Raw genomic sequence first — 21,069 nt, forward strand, 5'->3', positions numbered from 1 at the left:
TAGTAGGCCTAGGTCAACATTTTGACTGTTTCTCATAACATAGACATACAACGTTGACCATGGATTATTTTAATCCCTTATTTTCTTTCCCTCTCATAAGTATGTTTGTCTATTGTTTACATGAATTGTGGTGACATCCTGTCAAGGAGCCAAGATGAAAGGAAGCATCCCTGAATACAGAAATCTGAAACTGTAAACTACTATACTGGATGATGCTCCCAGTGAGTCATTTGTCATTTATAGTCTACAGCAGCATCTGAAAATGAGACAAAATAATCTGATGCACGAGTGCAATCTGAGTGCACTGTTGTTCATAATTTCAGTGGAAGAATATAGTAATACTGGATTCAGATTGCATGACACAAGTTAAGATGAATAACCATCACACTACATACAGCTTTTCTGTAAAGCATCACACAGCAAGTGTCTCATGCGGATATTTTGCAGTTGCATTATTCCTGTTACTGGTGCAATACAAAGAATATTCAAGCACATTATGTAACACATTCTTTTTACAGGGAGCGCAAAAGTTCAGTTATCAATTGAATTCCAGTTAGATGAAAATATTGAAAAATGTAGGGTGTTTATTGTTAATTGACAGATGTTATTAGGATTTAATCCACTTCTTTAGTAAATTCTAGATTAAAGGTTCAAGGAAGTCAGAAATTAGATCACCATGATTTATGATACATTTATGATATACATCTCTTTGTGAGTGTTAGTAGAATTCCTTGACTGATGCTCTGTTTTAGCCTGTGAATAATGTTAGTATCTTTATGTGTGCAATGAATTTAATCACTGACAAACAAAACAGAACACTCAGTCACAACAAATACAGTACAAAAACCATAGGGATCATTTAATTGAGTTGCTCAAATCATGATTTCAGTCAGTCAACATACAACTTGGTCACATGTCAACCACACAATATACAGAATATTGTACAGTGGAAATTACGAACAAAACCGAGACAAATTAATAAAATTACTCAGATCGTCTCAGCAAGACACAACATACTGTAATGATGCACACTCACAAACAATATGTATCTGAATCTATGACATAAACAGGCAAATTCTCAGGCAATTTTGTCATCATAGTAAGCTCAACGTAAAGACATGCTTTGTAGGATGATTCAGAAATACTATTAAAAAAAGCTACAGGGACACTCACAGCCCAAAATACAATGAAATGCAGACGTTCAAAATATGAAACACAAGCAAATACAAAAATACCCTATTGAATTAGATTTACACTGTTAATTTACATTGTCACATGTGACAATCTTGTTTGCCAGAGTAAGCGCTTCCCTTTTTTTCTCTTATCATGAATTTTTAAAATCTGTAATTTATGCCAAGTAATAAGTAGTTGCATGACCCTGGGGCCCAAGTAACCACAGTCTATGAAATCCATAGTTCACCACCATAAAAATTAATTTCAGAAAAATTACCTAGATATTCCGTGAAACCATAATTGCATAAATCAAACAAAAATAAATCTGATCAAAACAGTTTGAATCCATCATTGTGTTTCTGATTGTAGATCTGCATCCTTAAGAGTTCCAGTTTCCACAGTGATGTCCAGCCAAGCATAATTACATACAGTATGTACAAACACACAGAAAGACACAGCTGATAAAGACAGAAAGGCAGAGTCAAAAATAAAAAAAGATATGTCACGAAACAAATATTGTTGGGATGCAAAAAACTCAAAAATAAGAGAGTGAAGGGACTTCCCATTCTGATTTCATAATTATCTTTATTACATTTTATTACATTTTTATCAGTACGTACTTGGCACCGAGCCATCACCCTTTGAGATTTGCAGAAGATTCAGAGAAACTAATATTGCAAACAACCGTGTAAAACACAACTTTCAGCAGCAAAACTGATGTTACACAACAACCATATACTGCTGCAGCCCTTCTCTTATTCAATATTTTAAAAAGCATGTAGGATAGACAGTAGATGAAGCACTCAGGGTGACAAAGTATTGCATGCTTGCAGCTGCATATATAATATGCATGTGTGTTTGCAATTTTAAGTTCTGTGGGATTTGGGAAATGACAAACACATTTCCCCCCCCCTGGACTTTTTAATGTTGCATCTTGTGACTCATAATCCTCTTCTATCAATGCACGTCATAGCCACCACCACTCCACCACTCTTTAGTCCCTTTTCATTTTGAGATGCAAAGTGGTGTGTGAGAAAGCTACTAATGGAAAAGTATCCATGGCAACAACAGCCCATTAACTTGCCTTCTTTGCAGTTCAAACATAATAATTGCCAAGAGTTAACTAAAAACTGCTCAAAAACGACATCATAGGTCCATCATTAGAGACTATAGGTTTGTGGTTGCCATGAGAAAATGAGCAAAATGTGCAACATTAGTTTTTAAAAAATCCGCTTGAGGTGTCCAGTGTCCAAACACATCTCTTGATTCATTCCAATCTCCTCCTTCACATTCAAATTGGGTAAAATAGCAAAGTTGTCCATCATCAGGAGACAAGTGTCGAGAAGGAGAGGCAGGTGAGGAAGAGAGAGGCAGAGAGAGATATAACAGAAGCTCCTCCACAGTCATTGGCGTTCTCCTAAACAGAGAAAAAAAGAGAGAGAGTACAATCAAGCTAAATATGACAGCAGATATAGAAGCTAGGTTTGTATTACTAGGATTGTACACTATTTGCTGCAACGGGGTGGACCAATTAGAAGCTGACCTGTGCGTGGTAGGCGTGGCAGGACTCGGGGCGTCGGCGAATCTTCTGGGACCTCATCCTGTCACACTTCACCGAGGCGTTATGTGCTGCAGCGTTAAGGAGCAACAACATGAACAGGCGTCTCTTGAATTCTCATTCAAATATCAATACACTGGCATATTTAACAAATCAGAATCTGAGTGAGTGGAGCAAGCGTGGGCCAAGGGGGAAAATCAAAACACAATTATAGAGTTCACTGGTGGGAAGCTGGTAAAGATTCTAGACAACAACAACTCCTGCTTGTTGGTCTGTGTACAGCCTCTCCAGAGCAACTGGGACTGCAGCACAAAGGGAATTCATTTGGGAGAAAGTTGAAAAGGTCAGCAAACCGATTATGTAGACCAAACTATAACAACATCCAATTTTGTATGTGAGTTAAGGAGAGATAACTAATTCATAGTAATTAATACGTCAATGAAGACCAAAATATCAAAGGATATATTTGACTTCCTCGGGCTCCATGGTGATGGGTGGGTACTGTCTGGAGCAGTCACAGTCGGCCTGCACCACCAACATCAACAGGTTGCTCTCTGGGATCTGCTGCACCACAAACATCCTGACACACACAAACACACATTACATTAAACGTGTCAGCATGTGCACAGAGATAAAAGCAGAGAGAAAGAAAACCTCTCATGTATTGTATGACATTTAACACTTTGTCAAGGTATAATTGTATGCAAAACTACAAACAATGTTTCATATAATCATTTTAGAGGCTTATTTTTATGGGAAAATACTTGCATTTTTATACTGACCCACTGCATGGGTTGGCAGAACTGGGTAATAAACATTTTAAAAGCCAATAATCTTTCCCAGTAGTGTTACTGTTGGCAGTGTTCATGCTGCTTTATGCCTCTTTTGGCCTCACGAGGGCGCTCACACTCAACGTATAATCACAAACCTGCTGAAATATTACCACAGTGTCTCTCTCCCTTTTCTTTGTGGTCTCTCTCTCTCTCTCTCTCTCTCTCTCTTTTTAAACAAACACACAGATACGCATACATATGCTAAGATGCTTCCCTCTCTTTCACCTCTTGTCTCCCACTGTTTTTCCATTTCTGTTTCTGTCACCCTCTCTCCCCATCACTGTTTTTTCATTTACATCTCTTAATACTTTCTCTCAGTTTTCCAGTCTCTCTCTCTCTCTCTCTCTCTCTCTCTCTCTCTCTCTCTTGCTCCATGTATGCTTCTCGGTTTTTCTATCACCACATGCACCCAGATCTAATTCCGTTTCTTTCTACTTATTTCCCCCTTCCTGATACTCTTGTATAAACACACACTGCTCTCAGAGCAGAGCAAAGCCGTAGAAAATGGATTTGGGGAGGACAATTTAATATGACTGGTCCAGGGCTTAGAGGGGACTGCACTGCAGGCGTGTGTGTGTGTGCATGAGTGTGTATGAGTGTGTGCTTACTTCTGGCAGCGTCCACACTTAATAATGCTGTTGGTCTCTTTGACTGACGGCTCGTAGACGAAGCTGGGGTACTCGGTGTCACATGGCTGCAGGAGGTCCCCTCTTTTCTTATGAGCTGAGGCTAATAGAGAAATAGATACGGGTCATGTTTCCAGGTTGGGAATTAGAATAAGTGTGTGTGAAGTTTTGTTGATGACTGACAGGCTAAGAGTCTATGACGGGGAAATGCTGGGTGCTATTTTAATGCTTCACACTTGAGCCACTTATTGCTCTTTCTACCACGACCAGGGGTACTCTACCTTGCTGTGTAAACAAAATTGAATTTGGTATCTTTGAACGGGTAAAATGATGGGTTTTAAAACCAGAACGAAGAAAGAGCCATAATGACTTGCTTTCACTTTCACGTCTGCCTTTCTCAGAATTACATTAGTTTCAGCGTAACAATATGCTTACGGTCTTGTTTTGTAGAATTTGCCAGTTGTGCCTGTTCCTACTGAAAGCTACTTACATAATCAGAGACATCACATTTTTATTTTGTTGGAAGTATACTACAAAAACACTACACCACACACATAATAGAGAAGACGGATCTTCCAGAAAAACACTTCAAGACAGATACTCACACACGCTGAAAGATGCCTTGGCTGAATGAAGGGATGATGATGATGATGATGATGACAACGCGGAGCAGGAGGAAGAGTGGATGATTGACAGGTGGAGTAATGAGGAAGAGAATGTGTGATTGATGGAAAGACAGATGTAGATGAGAGGTGAGGGGATCCGAGGACGCGATGTTCCATAATGACTTTGTTATTAATTAACACAACTTACAGTAAACACTCCTGGTCTGACACACATGTGTGTAAATACCCCGTGATTAAAATATGTAATGATCTCATGTGTGCTATATCAAAAGAATTTACGCTAAGGTACATATTGAATATCTGCTCTGAAGCTTGTGATGATTGACAGAATATACATGATTTATGCACATGGAGGGACATTTCTTAGCACATATAAAAGGGACATTTGTCACAAAGATGGATTGAGTTTGTGTGTTTTCTTGTAGAGCTCACCATCAGCGAAATGCTCCGTGTGCCAGAAGCCGCAGATATTAAACTCCAGGAGAAACCTTGTGAGGAAGAGAGGAGAGGAGAGTGGACAGACAGAGGGAGTCAATTAGCCGGCCATCATTATAGACCAAAGCAGATTGCGAGCAGATTGCATTCAGCGTTCAAAAACTGGGCCAGGACCCAAAGTTGTGTCATGGGAATATGAAAATGGGTCCTCAAATTATTCAGCAGTAATTGGTAGCAGTTTTTTGGATAGCTAGATAAGCCTTACCAAGTCACTACAGTCAAAACTGAAATGTTTTCAGTCCAGCACATGACTTCCCGTTAAACAGCCAATTATTGTTTTTACTATTCGATTTTTCTTTTAACAGATTAAACTAACAAGATCTAATATGTCAGTGAACTTCAGAGATGCCGGTTGGCGGATTTTAGCAACACTTACAGTAGGAAGTTGGAGAGGAACCACTTGAGGGCTGAAGCCAAACCATAGAACGGCTGAAGAGATAAACAGATATAGATTATAGTTACTGCAGAATTGACTGGACCGTTTATGGTAATAATATTGTATACAGAGTGAGTACACTGTGCATACACTGAGGAGTGGACGGGCGCTGCTGACAGAGTGCAGGTTCATCTTACACATGGCCTGGTAGTCGAACAGGGACACCCTGAGGAAACACACACAGACACAAAAGCATGTGGTGTTGGTCTTCAGGCAGTATTTCACTAACTTACATCGATTCCTTGACCTCCTGAAGACTATTACGCACAGTGTTGTGTAGCTAAGCTTAACCTTTGGAGAAACCCTGATCCCTAACTTAACTTAGAAAAGACAGAAACCAGAGAAAAATGCATCCCAGGGCTAGAATTACTTTCCTTTTTAAAAAGAGGATTGACCCAGTGGTCCTCTATGGAGGAAGAAGCACAAGAACACATACACACACACACACACGTTTGCAGATATAAGTGCAAGTGTGAGTGCACAGCCACTGAAGTTCATGCATGCTCTAAACCAGTTATGTAATATCCTGTGTCAAATGAAACATGACAAAATCTTTTAGCTGTATAAAAATAGCACATCGCTGATGAGAATCCAAACATAAAAGACGGGAAAAAAGTAAGAGGAAAAAAAAAATCCAGAGCTCAAATGGGAGCAAAGGGGAAAAGCAGGAACATCTCTACCGCATATACAAAGATAGGTGAGTTAGCTACCCTTAGCATGTAGAGAGTACAACACAGGGCAGAGACTATACCATTATGTAGCAATCAAAGCAAAGCTTTTGAGTATCTATAATGACAGTAAACACGCCCTCCAGGCTTTGAGATGCATATGCATACTGATGCAGGTGTATAAGAACAAAAAGGGAAACGGAAAACATTTACAAGCCACTCTCCCGGTTAACACAAGCCTCCGCAGCAACCGCGTCTGTTTGTGATATAGCATGAGGGTGACATGTAATCCAATTAATATGTCAATTTGCTGTGCAATGTGGGGGTACTGTCACTTCTTGCCTTATTGATTTAGAGAAGTTCACAGTAAGTCTAACATGCTGCGGCTCTTGCAGGCCAAGTCAGGACTCGGTGACCACCTGACCTTTGCTAACAGACACACCGACCATACAGGGAAGCAGACGGACACACAAATATCTTATCAAACAGTCAGGCAGTGACAACCACAGCCCCTTACCTTTTAAACATGCCCATTCTGATAAGTGTTGTCATCACTGATCCGTCAATCTCACCAAAAAAGTTTCCCGCCTATTAGAAGAGAAAAAGGGCACAAAAAAAAGCACTGTGTGAAACCCTCTGTGTGGCTGAACACATTGAGCTCATGTCACGATGAACTGACAGAGGGAATTCATCCTCTCAATTTTCACCACAATGTGAACTGTATGATCAGTGGTGTATAAAGTACCCAAAAGCCATACTTGAGTAAAAGTAAAGATACCTTACTGGAAAATTACTCCAGTAAAAGTAAAAGTCACCTATTAGAATACTACTTGAGTAAAAGTCTTAAAGTATCTGATATTTATTGTACTTAAGTATCAAAAGTAATTTTCTGATATTAAATGTACTTAAGTATTGAAAGTAAAAGTACAAGTAAATGCTGTTAATAAAAAAGCAAAGGGTCAGAATTATGAGAATTATGAAGTTTATTGTGCTGTGGCACCATGACCAAGGACATGGAGCTGTGTTGAAAATAATTGGGTTGGCTGTGATCCATCCAGGAGCAACAATGTTCAACATAATATATTGTACATAAGTATACTTTTGCATCTACTATGAACTTATCATCATAATTCTCCGAAAAGCAATATGACACTATGAAGGAGTTGTAACAGTGTGTTTATAAGTATGCTCATTCCGACTAGAGGATGTAGAGGGCAAATGCATAATATTATGTTCAGCAAAGAATATCAACTTGATGCATCAGGTCAGTGTTTTGAGAAAGGACACCTGCCTTGTAAACTCCTATGGGCCTGATTTGAACACAATAGGCAAAGGTTTTGTTCAAGCTGAATCTGCAATTGGGCGACTGCTACCATCATAACTCCATCTGATCATCCACAAAATGACTCAAATATCAAAACATGATCAATACTAAAGCAGCACCGAAATTAACAACCCAGTCATTACTTGAAACTGAAAAATGTCCTGTTCATCTTCAGAAGACAATTCTAATAGCATGTAACTTCTTTACATGCTATTAGAATGTAAATAACTTCAATAGAATGATTCTTTACAATGTAGCTTCTTTACATTCTAATAGAATGTAGAATGTAGAATGTAGAATGTAAAGAAGCTACAATGTAGCTTCTTTACATTCTAATAGAATGTAAAGAAGCTACATTGTATTAGAATGATTCTATTGAAGTTATTCCTTTTTTAAATGCTTTAGACGAGTCACTAATCACTTTAAAAGAGTGATTATAGCTGATTTAACTTACAGACATGAGATTGATCTTCTCATGTCACTCTCTTTATACAATGATATAAATTCATCCCCGTTTTATTGATATCTTACGAAAAGTTACTCCTCATTTTTCGTGCGTTTTTCCTGCAAAAGTCCAGCAACATGAGTCTGTTTTCGCTTGTTACACGCATACTGTCTTTTCAAAATAAACTTCCATCTTCACAGGAAACAACTAAGGTTTAGGCGATGAAACTACTTAGTTAGCTTTAGGAAAAGATCGTGGTTTGCGTTAAAATATCTACGGAAGTGGCGTTGCTTAAGTACGGAAGTCACGTCACAAATAAATCAACATTGGCTTCTCGTTTCACACACGGCACAAACTGCGGCCTCCTGGAGGAAACACCAGTGTTTGTTTGACCCATCCACCTCTCCTCATCCCACCGTCCTGTGTGGAGTTCTACTCGTGTTGTCGCTCGCTAGCTATAGCATGTAGCATCCTGGGCATCACTGGGAATCTAAACACCGCGGCTTTGAGAGCGCTTGTTTTGCGCATTAACGTGATTAACCAATGATTTAACTGATTCACCAAACCTGCTTGCTTGCAGTCTCTGTTCCACCACAGTCCCCGACGTTGGTCTCATGATTCATTTTGTTTCTAAAGATAGATTTGATTTTGTAGCGAGTAACGAAGGTTTCAGGGGAAATGTATCGGAGTAAAAGTATCAGTTTTCTTTGCAAAATGTAGTGAAGTAAAAGTAAAAGTCAACAGAAATATAAATAGTAAAGTAAAGTACAGATATCCAAAAAAACGACTTAAGTACAGTAACGAAGTATTTGTACTTCGTTACTATACACCACTGTGTATGATCAATTATTCATGTTATATCTCATCACACAAGGTAAATGTGAAGCTAGGGCCAACAGCTAGTTAGCTTAGCTTAGCATAAAGCCTGGAAACAGGGAGAAGCAGCCTGGCCAAAGGTAACAAATGAAATTGGCAATTGAATTAGGCTCCCTTGATATCTTCACTGCTGGTTAAATGGCAATTTTGGCACACTCTTCCTGTGTTTAAGTTACTAAGATTTTAATGGGGACAACAATTTTTTTAATTTGTCCAGTATTGAGCGAGAGCGCTCTAGACGGAAGCCACTAAATGGGCTGCGATGTAATCACTAAAAGTGCTTATTTTTGACAGGCTCAAATTGCTGTCCAACCAAGTCTCGCTCGGAGAAGTCTCGTGAAATCTTGCATCGCATCCACATTGTCGAAATCAGCTAAATATTCATCCACGATGTTGAAAAACTTTTGGAAAACACCTAAGCTACGCTTTCTTTACTCCAACACAACAAACTCTGAAAACACAGGCTATCCTCTCCTCACATTTCAGACCGGATCAAGCGAAAGGTAATAATCAGATCGGATAACAATCTGAACCTGTCAATGGCAGAAACAAGCACTTTTGTTTGACGTACATTGACGGTGGGCAATTTCCCCGAGTAGTTACATCCAAGCCCGTTTAGTGGCTGCTGGCTGCAGCGCTCTCGCTCAATACTGGACCAATTTCAAAAATAGGGTCCAGGATGAAAAAAAAACCCTTAGTTACCGCTTTACAAAAGGTTCACAGAATGAGAAGTGGGACTGGTAACTGACTCGCAAGGAAATTTAAGTGATTCTATTTCTAAGTATTAGGAAGAGAATGTTTTGGATATTCTGAGTGTGTTTCTTTTCTTGTTAGTTAATAGAAATTGAAAGGCGAAAGAGCACTCAAATAATCAAGTAAAGCACTAGAAAGTCTGGAAAGCACATTTTGTGTGTGTGTGTGTGTGTGTGTGTGTGTGTGAACTCACATCTTTGCGCTGTTTGGAAATTAGGACAAAGCCATTATTATCAATCACGTAGCATGCAATATCCTGAGACGAGAGACAGAGACAGAGAAAGCACTTATTACTTATGTAGGGAAAGATCTGTGACAAACACCCACAACAAAGATAACAAAGTGAAACATAATTCAAATAATTAAAGTTATGATGTGACTCAAAATTAAAGCTGTACGAGTCAAATTCTTACTTTTGTGGCTCCATACAATAGCGCAAGATACAAATATTTGAACTCACTTGAGAATTGACATTCACTACATATCAGACAGACAGCAATATATACTCACAAAGCTGTCACACCGAAGAGGACAAATCCCATCCGTATTAGAGCACTGGAGGACAGACAGGCAGACAGAGAGAAAGGAAAATAAGTGTTTTGCCATTAATAGATTAAGGAAGGATTCAAAAATATAGGTGGAAGTGACTGGAAGTGTAACGTGTTGTTATCTAATGAGTATTTATATAAAGGAGGGCATGTTTGTGTATCTGAGTAGATGATTTGAACACATTTTCTGTCGGTCTTCTCAGCGGAGGTGTTATGCTTGAACATGTGTCAGTGTCGACGAGTGCATGTGTGTGAAACGACGTGTCAGTGCTGGTGAGAAAGTGTTAATTTATGTGCGATATCTACCTGCGATCGGCTTCTGAGTGTCTTGTTTGCGAGATGTCTGTGACTGTGTGTGTATACGTGTGTGAAATTTGTTTTAACTGGAGTGTGAAGCTGACTTCACAAAGCTCAGCAGGTGCTGAAGATGTTAAATCTGGTTCAGTGCAAAAAGTAAAAAGAGAAGACAAAAAAATAAGTCGAGTGATTTTTTTGAAAAATGAGGAGAGGGGGGGGGGGGGACTTATGCATACTTACATCTGTGTCATTTGGCTGAGAAGACACGAAAAGAGGAACAAAGAGAGAGAGAGAGAGAGAACATGAAGAAGAGAGGAGCATTACTTCAGTTAATGATGTGTAAGCCAATGCACTGACTAGACGGTCTCACTCTGTTGCTGTTAGAACGCTGTTGACAAAGCCATACATCATCTCAGAGCACTTTGTTGGGAAAAGACAAAAGACTGCAAATATGTTTTTTCCATGAATGCCAGTTTTTGTAGATTTAATTACGGTTTTTAACAGATTTTTAAGCAGTCATTTAACAAATCAATGAACATTTGAATCAAAGTATGAAAATGAAAAACGTGTAATTAGGTGTTTAGGGCTTCTTCCAGAATAATAAAAATAGGATTTGTGTATCAGCCTTTGAAGGTGGAAAGTGGAAGTTCTCTATCAGCACTGTCTGTAAATTTCACCTCCAAACACTTTCCCTCATCAGCGGAAGGGTCACGAGTCAACATGTCATTTGTTGTCCTTGTGACTTTATGACCACATCTTGTGTCCAGCGTTTGTGTGGATTGGCGTCTGTGGACAATATGTCTTTAGGATCATGGTCAGGCTATATAGAGCGCGTCGAAGTGCGAATGAGACAATCTATCATCCTTTTCAATCCTATTACAGCAAAGTGTCAGTCTTTCTCTCCGCTTCCCAACACTGCCTCCTGAAATAAACTCCAATTCATTGAGTGGACTGACAGAAATGATGAGCCTTCCACACATGCTGTCGGTACCATAGCATGGCTGGATGAGAGATAAAATGTATAGAAAACTCTTGGAAACTAGATTCAATTAAAAAAAACTACATTCTAAAGATTGTTTATCCTTGTAGCTTTGGCCAGAAATGGAGCAGAAAATAGAATTTTGTCATGATTAGTGGCACTGGGAAAAAGGCATAGGGCCCTTGAAATCAAAAGGGTTAGTTTGCTGAGCAAATTTATTGGAAATCTGCCCTATAGATCATTTTATTTTGTGTGCACGTTTGCTATTTTGGTCTAATGAAGTGTCCAAAGTAGAAAAGGTTCACCTTCAGGGGAGCATGAATGTGCACAGTAGAATTTAATGGAAAAGTGTCTGTTACATTATGATATTTCCTGCTGACAAATAGAATTTACTCATATCAGGTCATCACAAAAACTTAATTCTATTCTGCATGGCCAGATGGACTGATTAACTGTCCTCACCATCCGCAATCACGCCGCAAACGATTTAAAATCAAAACTGACAATTTGTTCATCACAGCTCACTGCCTTGGACCATATCTTTGTGTAAATGTTTCTCCTCTATTAGCACCACTTCTCTGTCTCATCCAGCCTCTTTACCTCTAACACCAGAGCCAGATTTCTAAATCGGGGCAGCATGTAAGAGGCTCTTCCTGTGTTGGTAAATGTGTCACATCTGGAAGCTGCAGGAGGCGTCACGGTGATGGTGAGAGCATCAATTATCACTCTCATTCCCTGAACCTCAATCGAACAGTTTCTCGCTGTGACTGATGATCCTGCTGTCAACTCACGTATACACTTGAACTCAAACTAAGCAACGCACCACAGTATTATAACCATGATCCACTCTTCCATATTCAGCTTTGCTGTGCCATAAAGCCTGATTTTACAAATTGTATAAATATTATCATATATATCAAATATAATCATTAAGAAAGCTGCTCCATTTCTGACGATTTCTGTTATAAAACAATCAAATATTAATGACAACCAAAGTAAATTTGATTCTGTGGTTGCATTAATTACAGTACTTACTGATATACTTTTATTTCATATTTCAAAAGTTGTGGTGCAGTGCTATCACACACACAGAAGGAAAGTAATACATATGGGATTATAGAGAAGGGAAGACCAGCTGAGTCTTGTCCACGAGATAAAGAGCTGGCCAAGATGTGCACGGCGAAAAGAATCTATCATCTTTTGATTCTCATTACCATCACCTCACAGTCTCTCACTGCATCTCCACTCGATCCTTACACTGCGGAAATTCACACTGTATATTTTAATGGATAATTGCGGCTTTGCAGGTTTAGACAAGGTGTCAGTGGAGAAACGCAATTCCTTTTTTGTTCTGTCGTAATTTCTACTTGTTTCTTTCTCTTTTACTGTTTGTCGCCCTTTCAAAGCATACGCAACTCTTAAACACCATGGATTTAGACGCACGCACACACACGCACACACACTGAGACAGTATACAAGACAGAGTGTGCTGTGCAGAGATGTCAGAACATTTTCCTACTAATATTCTGACTCATTCCTATTAGATGGGAGCTCATGCTTTATTCCTCCCCCCCACTAATTCATAATTCATCAACTAATACCATCTTACTTTAAAAGGAACTCGAGCTTATACTGAAGCTATCGGATCAGACGGGGTTTCCCTCACTGATGTAACTCTTCCCTGAGATCTGAGAACTACGCAGAGTTCCTTGCAATGATCATTTCAAGTATTAGTTAATTGTGACTGAAATATTTCTCTTATTAACACCTAATGATGGAGTAGTGTGAAAACTTGAGTAAATCAATATTTATTAATAGATCCATTAATCATACCCAATACATAAACACGATAAATAAAATAAAATGAGATGCTTGCAACACCTTTACTGCACACCCATGCATGGATGGACACACATGAACATACACAGTCAGGACAAGCGCAGACTGTGAGTGCATGCACACACAAACGACTATTAAATAAAGATGCTTGACAGTGGATACATGACAGGAAGATGATTACGTAACCTATCTGAGAAGAGGGAGGGTTGAGGAGAGGAGACGAGGGAAGAAGGAGGGAGTATAGGAGATGGAAAGGGAAGAACTGAGAAGAAGGAGGGGACATGAGAGGAGAGAAAATTGAGAATTCAGGCAGTAGAAGAGAAAGTCAAAGGTGCAGTGAGTAAGAGTGGGAGTTACTTTGAGCATAAAGCATAACCCGAGTGGATAACAAGGCTACTGCACGTGCTGCTAATGAGCTGCTAGTTGATGATTACGGACACAACAACACACTTGTGCACAGATGGTCATGCATATGGTCCCTGTCAACATGACACGCATTAACATTAACAAACACATACGCATATACGGTACTCTCTTCTTCACACCTCCACAGACACACACAGAAACAAGCACACACTTAGGAGTTGCTGAGCCTAGCCGTGGTAGCGATCCATCATTTAATGGCTAGCCAGCAGCCCGAATGCCCTTTTAACCGCTGTCATTTACAGCCATGGGAGCAGAGGAAGGGAATGGACAAGCTATCAAACACCTGCTACGGCAAAGACGTTACGGCAAATTAGGCAAGTTGCCCCGTATAAAATGTTTTCTTGAAGGTGTGGAAGAACTCAAAGGATGCCAAGCTCCTCCACTGAAAGTAGTACGGCAGGGTAAGCTCTCCTTTAATGGTGGTTGCAGTGATATCGAAAACAATGCATTAAGCTTTGAATCAAACAAAGCTTTAATTACCAACTAATGGAGCAGAAAAAGAACCTTTAATCATCATTGACTCCTTGTCACACAGTAATAAATGGTGTCAGAACGGCCTGGTGGTCGAAAGGCATATTCCTGAATACAGGACGGAGGCCACGGGTTAAACCTACATACAGCAGGAGTCATTAGTTCGGGAGGGTGGTGTTATCCCTCGGTAACAAAAAACACAGCATGATTATTTTGTTTCTAATCCACAAGCACTGTTCAATATAACAGCTATAACCATAAATACAAAGAGACATTTCTCATTAGTGCCAGTGTAGTGCTACAATTAACTTGTTTTATGGTGGGCATTAAAAAATAAAAACAATGAATCTCACATGGAAAAAACTAACGCAATAGTACTCCATTCACAGGGTTTAGTTCCCCAAGAAATTGCTCAGTGGTACCTGACATTAATGATTCATCCATTAAATGCCTCTGTTTTGGAAGCAAGACGTCGTAAATAGCTGACAACTAAACTAGAAGTCAGCTTTTTGTTTATAGAGGGTTTGATCTAATATGAAGGACTCATTAAGTGAAATGTCCACGGGACGATGAGCTGTCTCTGCACTACCGTAGATTCACACACGAAATACCGTAGTAGAGGAGAACACACTGAGTCTGTATATGCTTACCTGTGATGCAATAGCCCAGAATTTAGACTCAATCAGATCCAGAGTCATCTGGACACCGATGGCTGCAGAGAGAGAGAGGGGGAGAGAGAGAGAGAGAAAGAGAGAGAGAGAGAGAGAGGGAGAGAGACAGGGAGAGTGATAGGTGAATTAAGTACAATAGAATATAAGCCTGTACATCAAATGAAGTTAAATGGATAAGTCGGAAGAGAGAATGAGCAGGGGGAAGAGAAAGGGAAGTGGAACGGCGAAGAGGCAGATTTGGACCGTGCCTGTCTCTAGGAAAGGCACATTTCTACTGCAAACAATATTAGCCCATGCTGACAGTGTCATGGTAACGACATAGAGGCACGAAGAAAACAATGTACACCAGCTGTGGCTGCACAGCATGATCCGTCGAGTGTTATCATCTCAATATTGTATTGCATCCTCTACCTTTGTATCCATTCTCTGTTCTTTGAATTGCAGGCTTGTATGTTCTCAAGATGAACAGCAGATAGATTTAGATCAACTCTCTTGACCGGAAGTAAAAGGTTGAGAAATTATGACCTCTAGATTGTTTATTAGTGTACATGTTTGTTTTTTTCTTCCTTTTTTGCCAAAATCCCTCTCACTAGCCTGCTTTTTGCGGCTGTCAAAAGCTAAAAAGTGGATGTTTCTTTTTCTTTTTTTTGGTCAAACTTCCATTTCCAGGGATATTTGGACACTTTTTTGATGAAGACCATGTGATACTGTTGACAAATGTAATCCTACAATCCCTTCTCTCCGATGTAAAGACTGTACAGCAGTGAGTACTGTGTGGTAAAATGTGTGATAACAGTTGTGATATTGCAGTAGGACTAGTAGAAATACATAAATTGTATTAGCAACAGCATTGGTGGTCACACTGCTGCGATAACATTTTCAGTTTATGTAGTGATTCCTTTAGAAGTAATACAGCCATTACTTATAATAGTAGGCTGTAAATGGAGGAGGGAACTTTAATTCCAGCGGTTTTGAAGAAAGAGCACTTAATGAGCCGGTTAATGTCTCAGGGTGAGAGACTATATATCTCTCTCTCTCTCTCTCTCTCTCTCTCTCGGCTCTCAGGCTGGAGGAGTAGAAGAGGACCTGCTGTACAGATCAGCTCTGCCTTCAGAACTCAACTTATGAAAATCCTTTTACAGTAACTGGCCTTCTGAGCCCCAGTGCCGCTGTGTGAACTGACTATTCATAGACAGTGTGTGTGTGTGTGTGTGTGTGTGTGTGTGTACGCGTAACACAGCACTCTCAGTCACAAAACATTAAGCCAAGAGTTAGTGTACATGTATCGCACACGCACATGAACACACACGGCGGAGGAGTGATTGCTTGTGTCAGCTTAGGGCTGTACGTCCATCAGCATTTTGGTCAGCGTGGTAATGCAAAAAGAAACTGTAATTGTATAAGTTCTCAGGGCACACATACTGTATATATACACACACACGCGCATGCACACACAACAAATACGCACCCACTGCGAGGTAAGATATGACACTTCATATTAGCATCAAAGACTCAATGTTTTTTTTTTTCTCCCAGCGAGCCTTTTACAGCGACACAGGGAAAGCCTCCGTGGGGCTCACAATACACAAACACAAATAGAATGAACACACACCCACCTACCCTCCCACCTCCCACATATATGTAAACATTCTGTTTATAGCGTGTCCTAATACCCAACCACACACATGCACGTCACGTACTGTAATCATTCTGAAAGCAGAATAATTACTGTAACGGAGTTAGCGGCAAAAAGGCTTTATTAAGAGGGCTATTAGTCTATTATGGGCTGGTCATTTACAGGTGTGGTTGCGGAAGAGAAAGAGTAAGGGACAGACTAAGTGGGAGGAAAGAAGAGAGTAGAGGGAGAGAGCCAAGCCCTCGATCATCCTAATCCATCACAGTGAACATCAAGACTGCAATAGTTTTTGTTTAAATTAGATTAACTTGTTGAAATGAAAGAAAACCAATGGCTGCCGTAGAAAAAGTACATAAGAAATATAATAATAAAAATAATACATTTTATTTGTATAGCGCTTTGAAAGGTACCCAAAGGCACTTTACATGGTACAAACAGAAACATATAAAACTGTATAGCATAACTTTAAAAACAGCCAGCAAAAATGTAAGGAATATATTGGTCATAGTCATAAATCATAGTATATTATATTCACTGGAATTTCATCTCAGCACATAGGCTGAAAAGTTCAATACAGCTCACTCAATTATGCTTGTAAAATGCTATTAGGGATGAATTATCGATTGCTGAGGATAAGAATAAACCCTGAGCTGTATGTACTCATGGGGATCAGTCTGGATATTATAAGGAAAAGGCTCTGACATTTTCTGCCTGAGGGTGTGTGTTTCAGTTTGTGAGTGTCTGTGTGTGTGTGTGTGTGTGTGCGACATGGATTCCGTCCAATCTCTTGAAAATCAGTTGTGATGCTGAATCCGGCTGTAATCAGCCTGTAATCAGTCATGTACAGAGACAACTTTGTTTAGCTGATTGGGGAGTTGTTAATACAGCTCATGTGACTCCAGGACGGCTGTTCAGAAATTGACAAAGTGTTAAAGTCGACTTACTACAACGGGTATGGACAAACCAGATAACTGTGTTGCTTTTCAATAATGATGATTTTTCTGTGAATATGTAGAAATTCCAGCAACACATTTTCATATGTGACCGGCCATTTTGAACAAGAAGAAATATCACAGGATGCCAAATCAATGCTCTTTCATTTGTACCAAAATCACAGCTGACTTTCCAGGTGGTATTCTAACACTCTCACACACATCTCTTCTCCTTAATAGCGCTATTGACCTTGAAGTTTTGTCCCTCCACCATAATCTCAGATAAAGTGTTGGAAGGCTATTATGGAGGGCAGCAGTAATCTGGCTTCTCCCCCTCTCTGAGTTGGAGGCTGATAGGCCAAATCTAATTAAAATCATCACACTGATCCCTTCGTGTATGCGTGTGTGTGTGTGTTTGTGTTTGTGTGTGTGTGTGTGTGTGTGTGTTGTAATAGATGTTTTTTCCCATAATGTGTCAGCAAGCATTTCCCAATGTGTGTTAAGTTTGCATACAAAAGTGTACACAAAGATGCATGACCTTGCATGCATGCACAGCAACACAGCTTGAATGTGTGTGTGTGTGTGTGTGTGTGTGAGAGAGCCTCATAGTCTGAGACGCAATTACTGTGAGCTGCCAATCAAAGTGGAGTGCGCTTTCAACAGGAAATTAATTAATGAAGAAATAAATAAAGAAATGTAAGCCACCAAGAGCCGGAGTTAATTGTTTATTACACTAACGAGATAGCGGGATGAGAGACGTAAGGATGGGAACTGTGAACGATGGTAGGAAAAACATGTGTGACAAAGAATAGCGGGAACAAGAGTAAACAGCCCACAGACACAACGCCCGACTGCATTGTTGTCTCATAAAATAAATCATTGTTTTTTAAAATGTGTGTGGTGTGATTTATGTCACCAAAATGCAGGTCAATTATTACAAATATACAATTCATTTGCAGATGTAAAATACGTCTTGCAGCTATTAAACATCATGTTTAGGAACCGGGGCTGCATAGTCCTGCCACTAAAGCTTACTGTAATTGAACAGAGAAACAGAAAGAGACAGGGAAAGGTGACCAGCTTACTGGCCTTTTGCTAAATGAGGCTGGGAGAGTGTGAAGTGTCTGACATACTGTGAAGAGAGAGAAAGTGATAAGGATGGTGGAAAAAGAAGGAGAGTGGGAAGGCAATATCTATCTATCTATCCATCCATCCATCCATCAATCCGTCAATCCGTCCGTCCGTCTGTCTACCTACCCACCCACTTCCCCTATTTTTATTTGGTTAAAAACAGTGTGTGGTGACTTAGCAGTTCTATGAACTGGCGCCTGCATGTGCATTTTTGACAGTGTTTCGTATGTTTGGCTGTGTGTGTGTGTGTGTGTGTGTAGTGCCGAGGTGGCACAGGAGGTCAGCTTGTGTTAAATGACGAGAGAGCAGAGCCGGTGTTGATGGCTCCCTTAGCAAGACCCTGGAGTCAAGGCTAAATATATTATAACACACACACACACACACACACACACACACACACACACACACACACACACATAAGCGGAGTCAATAAATTAAACTGGCACAATAGCTAAGTCTCTGGGACAGAGGGGACACTGAAAATAAGGCCACTGGTGACGAGGTCATTTTACTCTTTTCTGTTTCTCTTTCTCTTTCTCTTTCTCACACACACACACACACACACACACACACACACACACACACACACACACACACACACACACACACACACACACACGCACACACCACTGAATAGCAGTATTCTTTAGTAATGGATGTATGAAGCAGATATAACAACCACTAAAGGGAAAAACAGAGCAAGGACGTAAGAGCGAGAGTCGTCCAAGACCAAAGGAGTGAAGGACACACACATAAACAGACACACAAACACACACAGGCACACACACTATAGAGCAAAAACAAAAAGAGTGTGGGCTCCAGAAAAGACACACAAACACACACACACACACACACACACACACACACACACAGAGAAAGGTCATCAACAAAGCACAGACATTGTAATCAACGTAACAGATTATTGATGTAATGGAGTCAGGTGTACCAGGTGGAGAGACAGAATGATGGAGGGATGAAGTGGGACACGCAGGAGGACAAAAAAAAGGATAAGACAAAAAGGCAGAGCTGATGAAAGAGGATTAATTGATTTTTAATAATGTTATGAGGTGGAAACCATTTTCATTTCAACCAAAATTATTGGCTATCAATAATAGAACGAGCAAGCTCAAGCGGTTGTGTGTGAGAGCAGGTGTGTGTGTTTCTCATTCTTTCACATACGTGTGTGTCTATTTGTGTGTGTGTGTGTGTGTGTTAGCGACAACAAGAGGTGGGAGGTGTGGAAAGGAAAACAAAGAGTTAGGGGTGTATGTGTGTGTTTTAAGAATGTGTAGCTCTTAATTTAAAATGCACACCTCCTTTTAGAATATAATTCTGGCTTTTTATTGTTTCTGTAGATTTGGCCATCATTCCTGTTGGTAAAGAGACATACTGTACAGTGAGGATACTGAAGTGAAGTCTTTCAAACCTTGTCCTTGAAACACAATCTCTTTGCGTTGCATTCTGGACCATTGAATCTTCTCAGGCTCTTCACATGTTTGAAGGATAAATGTCTGGGCACAATTTGTTGTGAAAGCCCTTAAAACTCTCCACTTGTGTGTGTTTGATATGAGCAAAAGTAACTAATTCACAAAATCTATATTTCAGGTATTTTGTGCCTATTTTGAGGTCTCAAAAGTGTGTGTTTTCGATTTGAAGCGACTGTGGACAACAAGATTACTGTTTATCTGAACACATGTCAAAGACTTATCATCTCTCTGTCTTCGTTGCCTCTCTCTTTTCTTCTTTCTTGTACTCACACAGATGCACACATCAACACCGACGAAGACACAATGCCAAAACATGCACAGAGATTATGCTCTCTCACTTAGAAATGTCACTTGTGTTCTCTCGTCTCCCTCACAAACACACAAGCACATAATTATAGTTTTTATCGACAAATACCAAACATTCACCGGGCAGATGGAATAGAGTGAGAGGCAGTTCAGAACATTTGTTCTCCCTTTTCCCCCTTTCTTGTTATTGTGCTTCCCGCTCTCTTTCTTTCTTTCCTCTTTGTTATGTGAACGCTTGACCCTGTAAAAACTAATTCTCTCCAAATGTCTCGACATCTGTTATAAATACGCCTCACATTGTAATCTGCATCTTGCTTCACTTGTGCTTACTCGTGTCCTTTGCTGAATATTGCAGGAACTCAAACATGCACTGTTCCTCCTGCATATCTTGGAATTAGTTTTTGGCTAATCAGTAGAATTAAAAGTATTTGTCTCACTCCCAGGTGTTCCTAGTGTGATTGGTAAATAAACGTCTCACTCTTTCATTTCTTTAATTAACTGTGCATGGGTCCAGAAGGGACAATGCATCTCAG

General features: G+C 39.9%; 1 protein-coding gene across 5 annotated transcripts in view; it reads right to left on the reverse strand.

Annotated features, from left to right (window-relative positions):
- Positions 1-566: 566 nt before the first annotated feature.
- cacna2d4a (calcium channel, voltage-dependent, alpha 2/delta subunit 4a) overlaps positions 567-21,069 on the reverse strand; it is an 80,063-nt gene continuing 59,560 nt past the window's right edge. For all 5 annotated transcript variants that reach the window (XM_076111655.1, XM_076111653.1, XM_076111656.1 and 2 more), the window contains 13 exons: positions 15,024-15,085; positions 10,899-10,913; positions 10,324-10,368; positions 10,007-10,069; positions 6,933-7,003; positions 5,838-5,913; positions 5,688-5,740; positions 5,249-5,304; positions 4,796-4,816; positions 4,173-4,293; positions 3,191-3,311; positions 2,717-2,794; positions 567-2,590 (listed from right to left, as the gene is read on the reverse strand). In XM_076111655.1, coding sequence (XP_075967770.1) covers positions 2,498-2,590; positions 2,717-2,794; positions 3,191-3,311; positions 4,173-4,293; positions 4,796-4,816; positions 5,249-5,304; positions 5,688-5,740; positions 5,838-5,913; positions 6,933-7,003; positions 10,007-10,069; positions 10,324-10,368; positions 10,899-10,913; positions 15,024-15,085 — 875 coding nt within the window. In that variant the 3' untranslated portion in view covers positions 567-2,497. The remainder of the gene's footprint in view (positions 2,591-2,716; positions 2,795-3,190; positions 3,312-4,172; positions 4,294-4,795; positions 4,817-5,248; positions 5,305-5,687; positions 5,741-5,837; positions 5,914-6,932; positions 7,004-10,006; positions 10,070-10,323; positions 10,369-10,898; positions 10,914-15,023; positions 15,086-21,069) is intronic.

This window comes from Anarhichas minor, unplaced genomic scaffold (assembly GCF_050575085.1).
Source record: "Anarhichas minor isolate MPS153535 unplaced genomic scaffold, ASM5057508v1 ptg000045l, whole genome shotgun sequence".
NCBI lineage: Eukaryota > Metazoa > Chordata > Actinopteri > Perciformes > Anarhichadidae > Anarhichas > Anarhichas minor.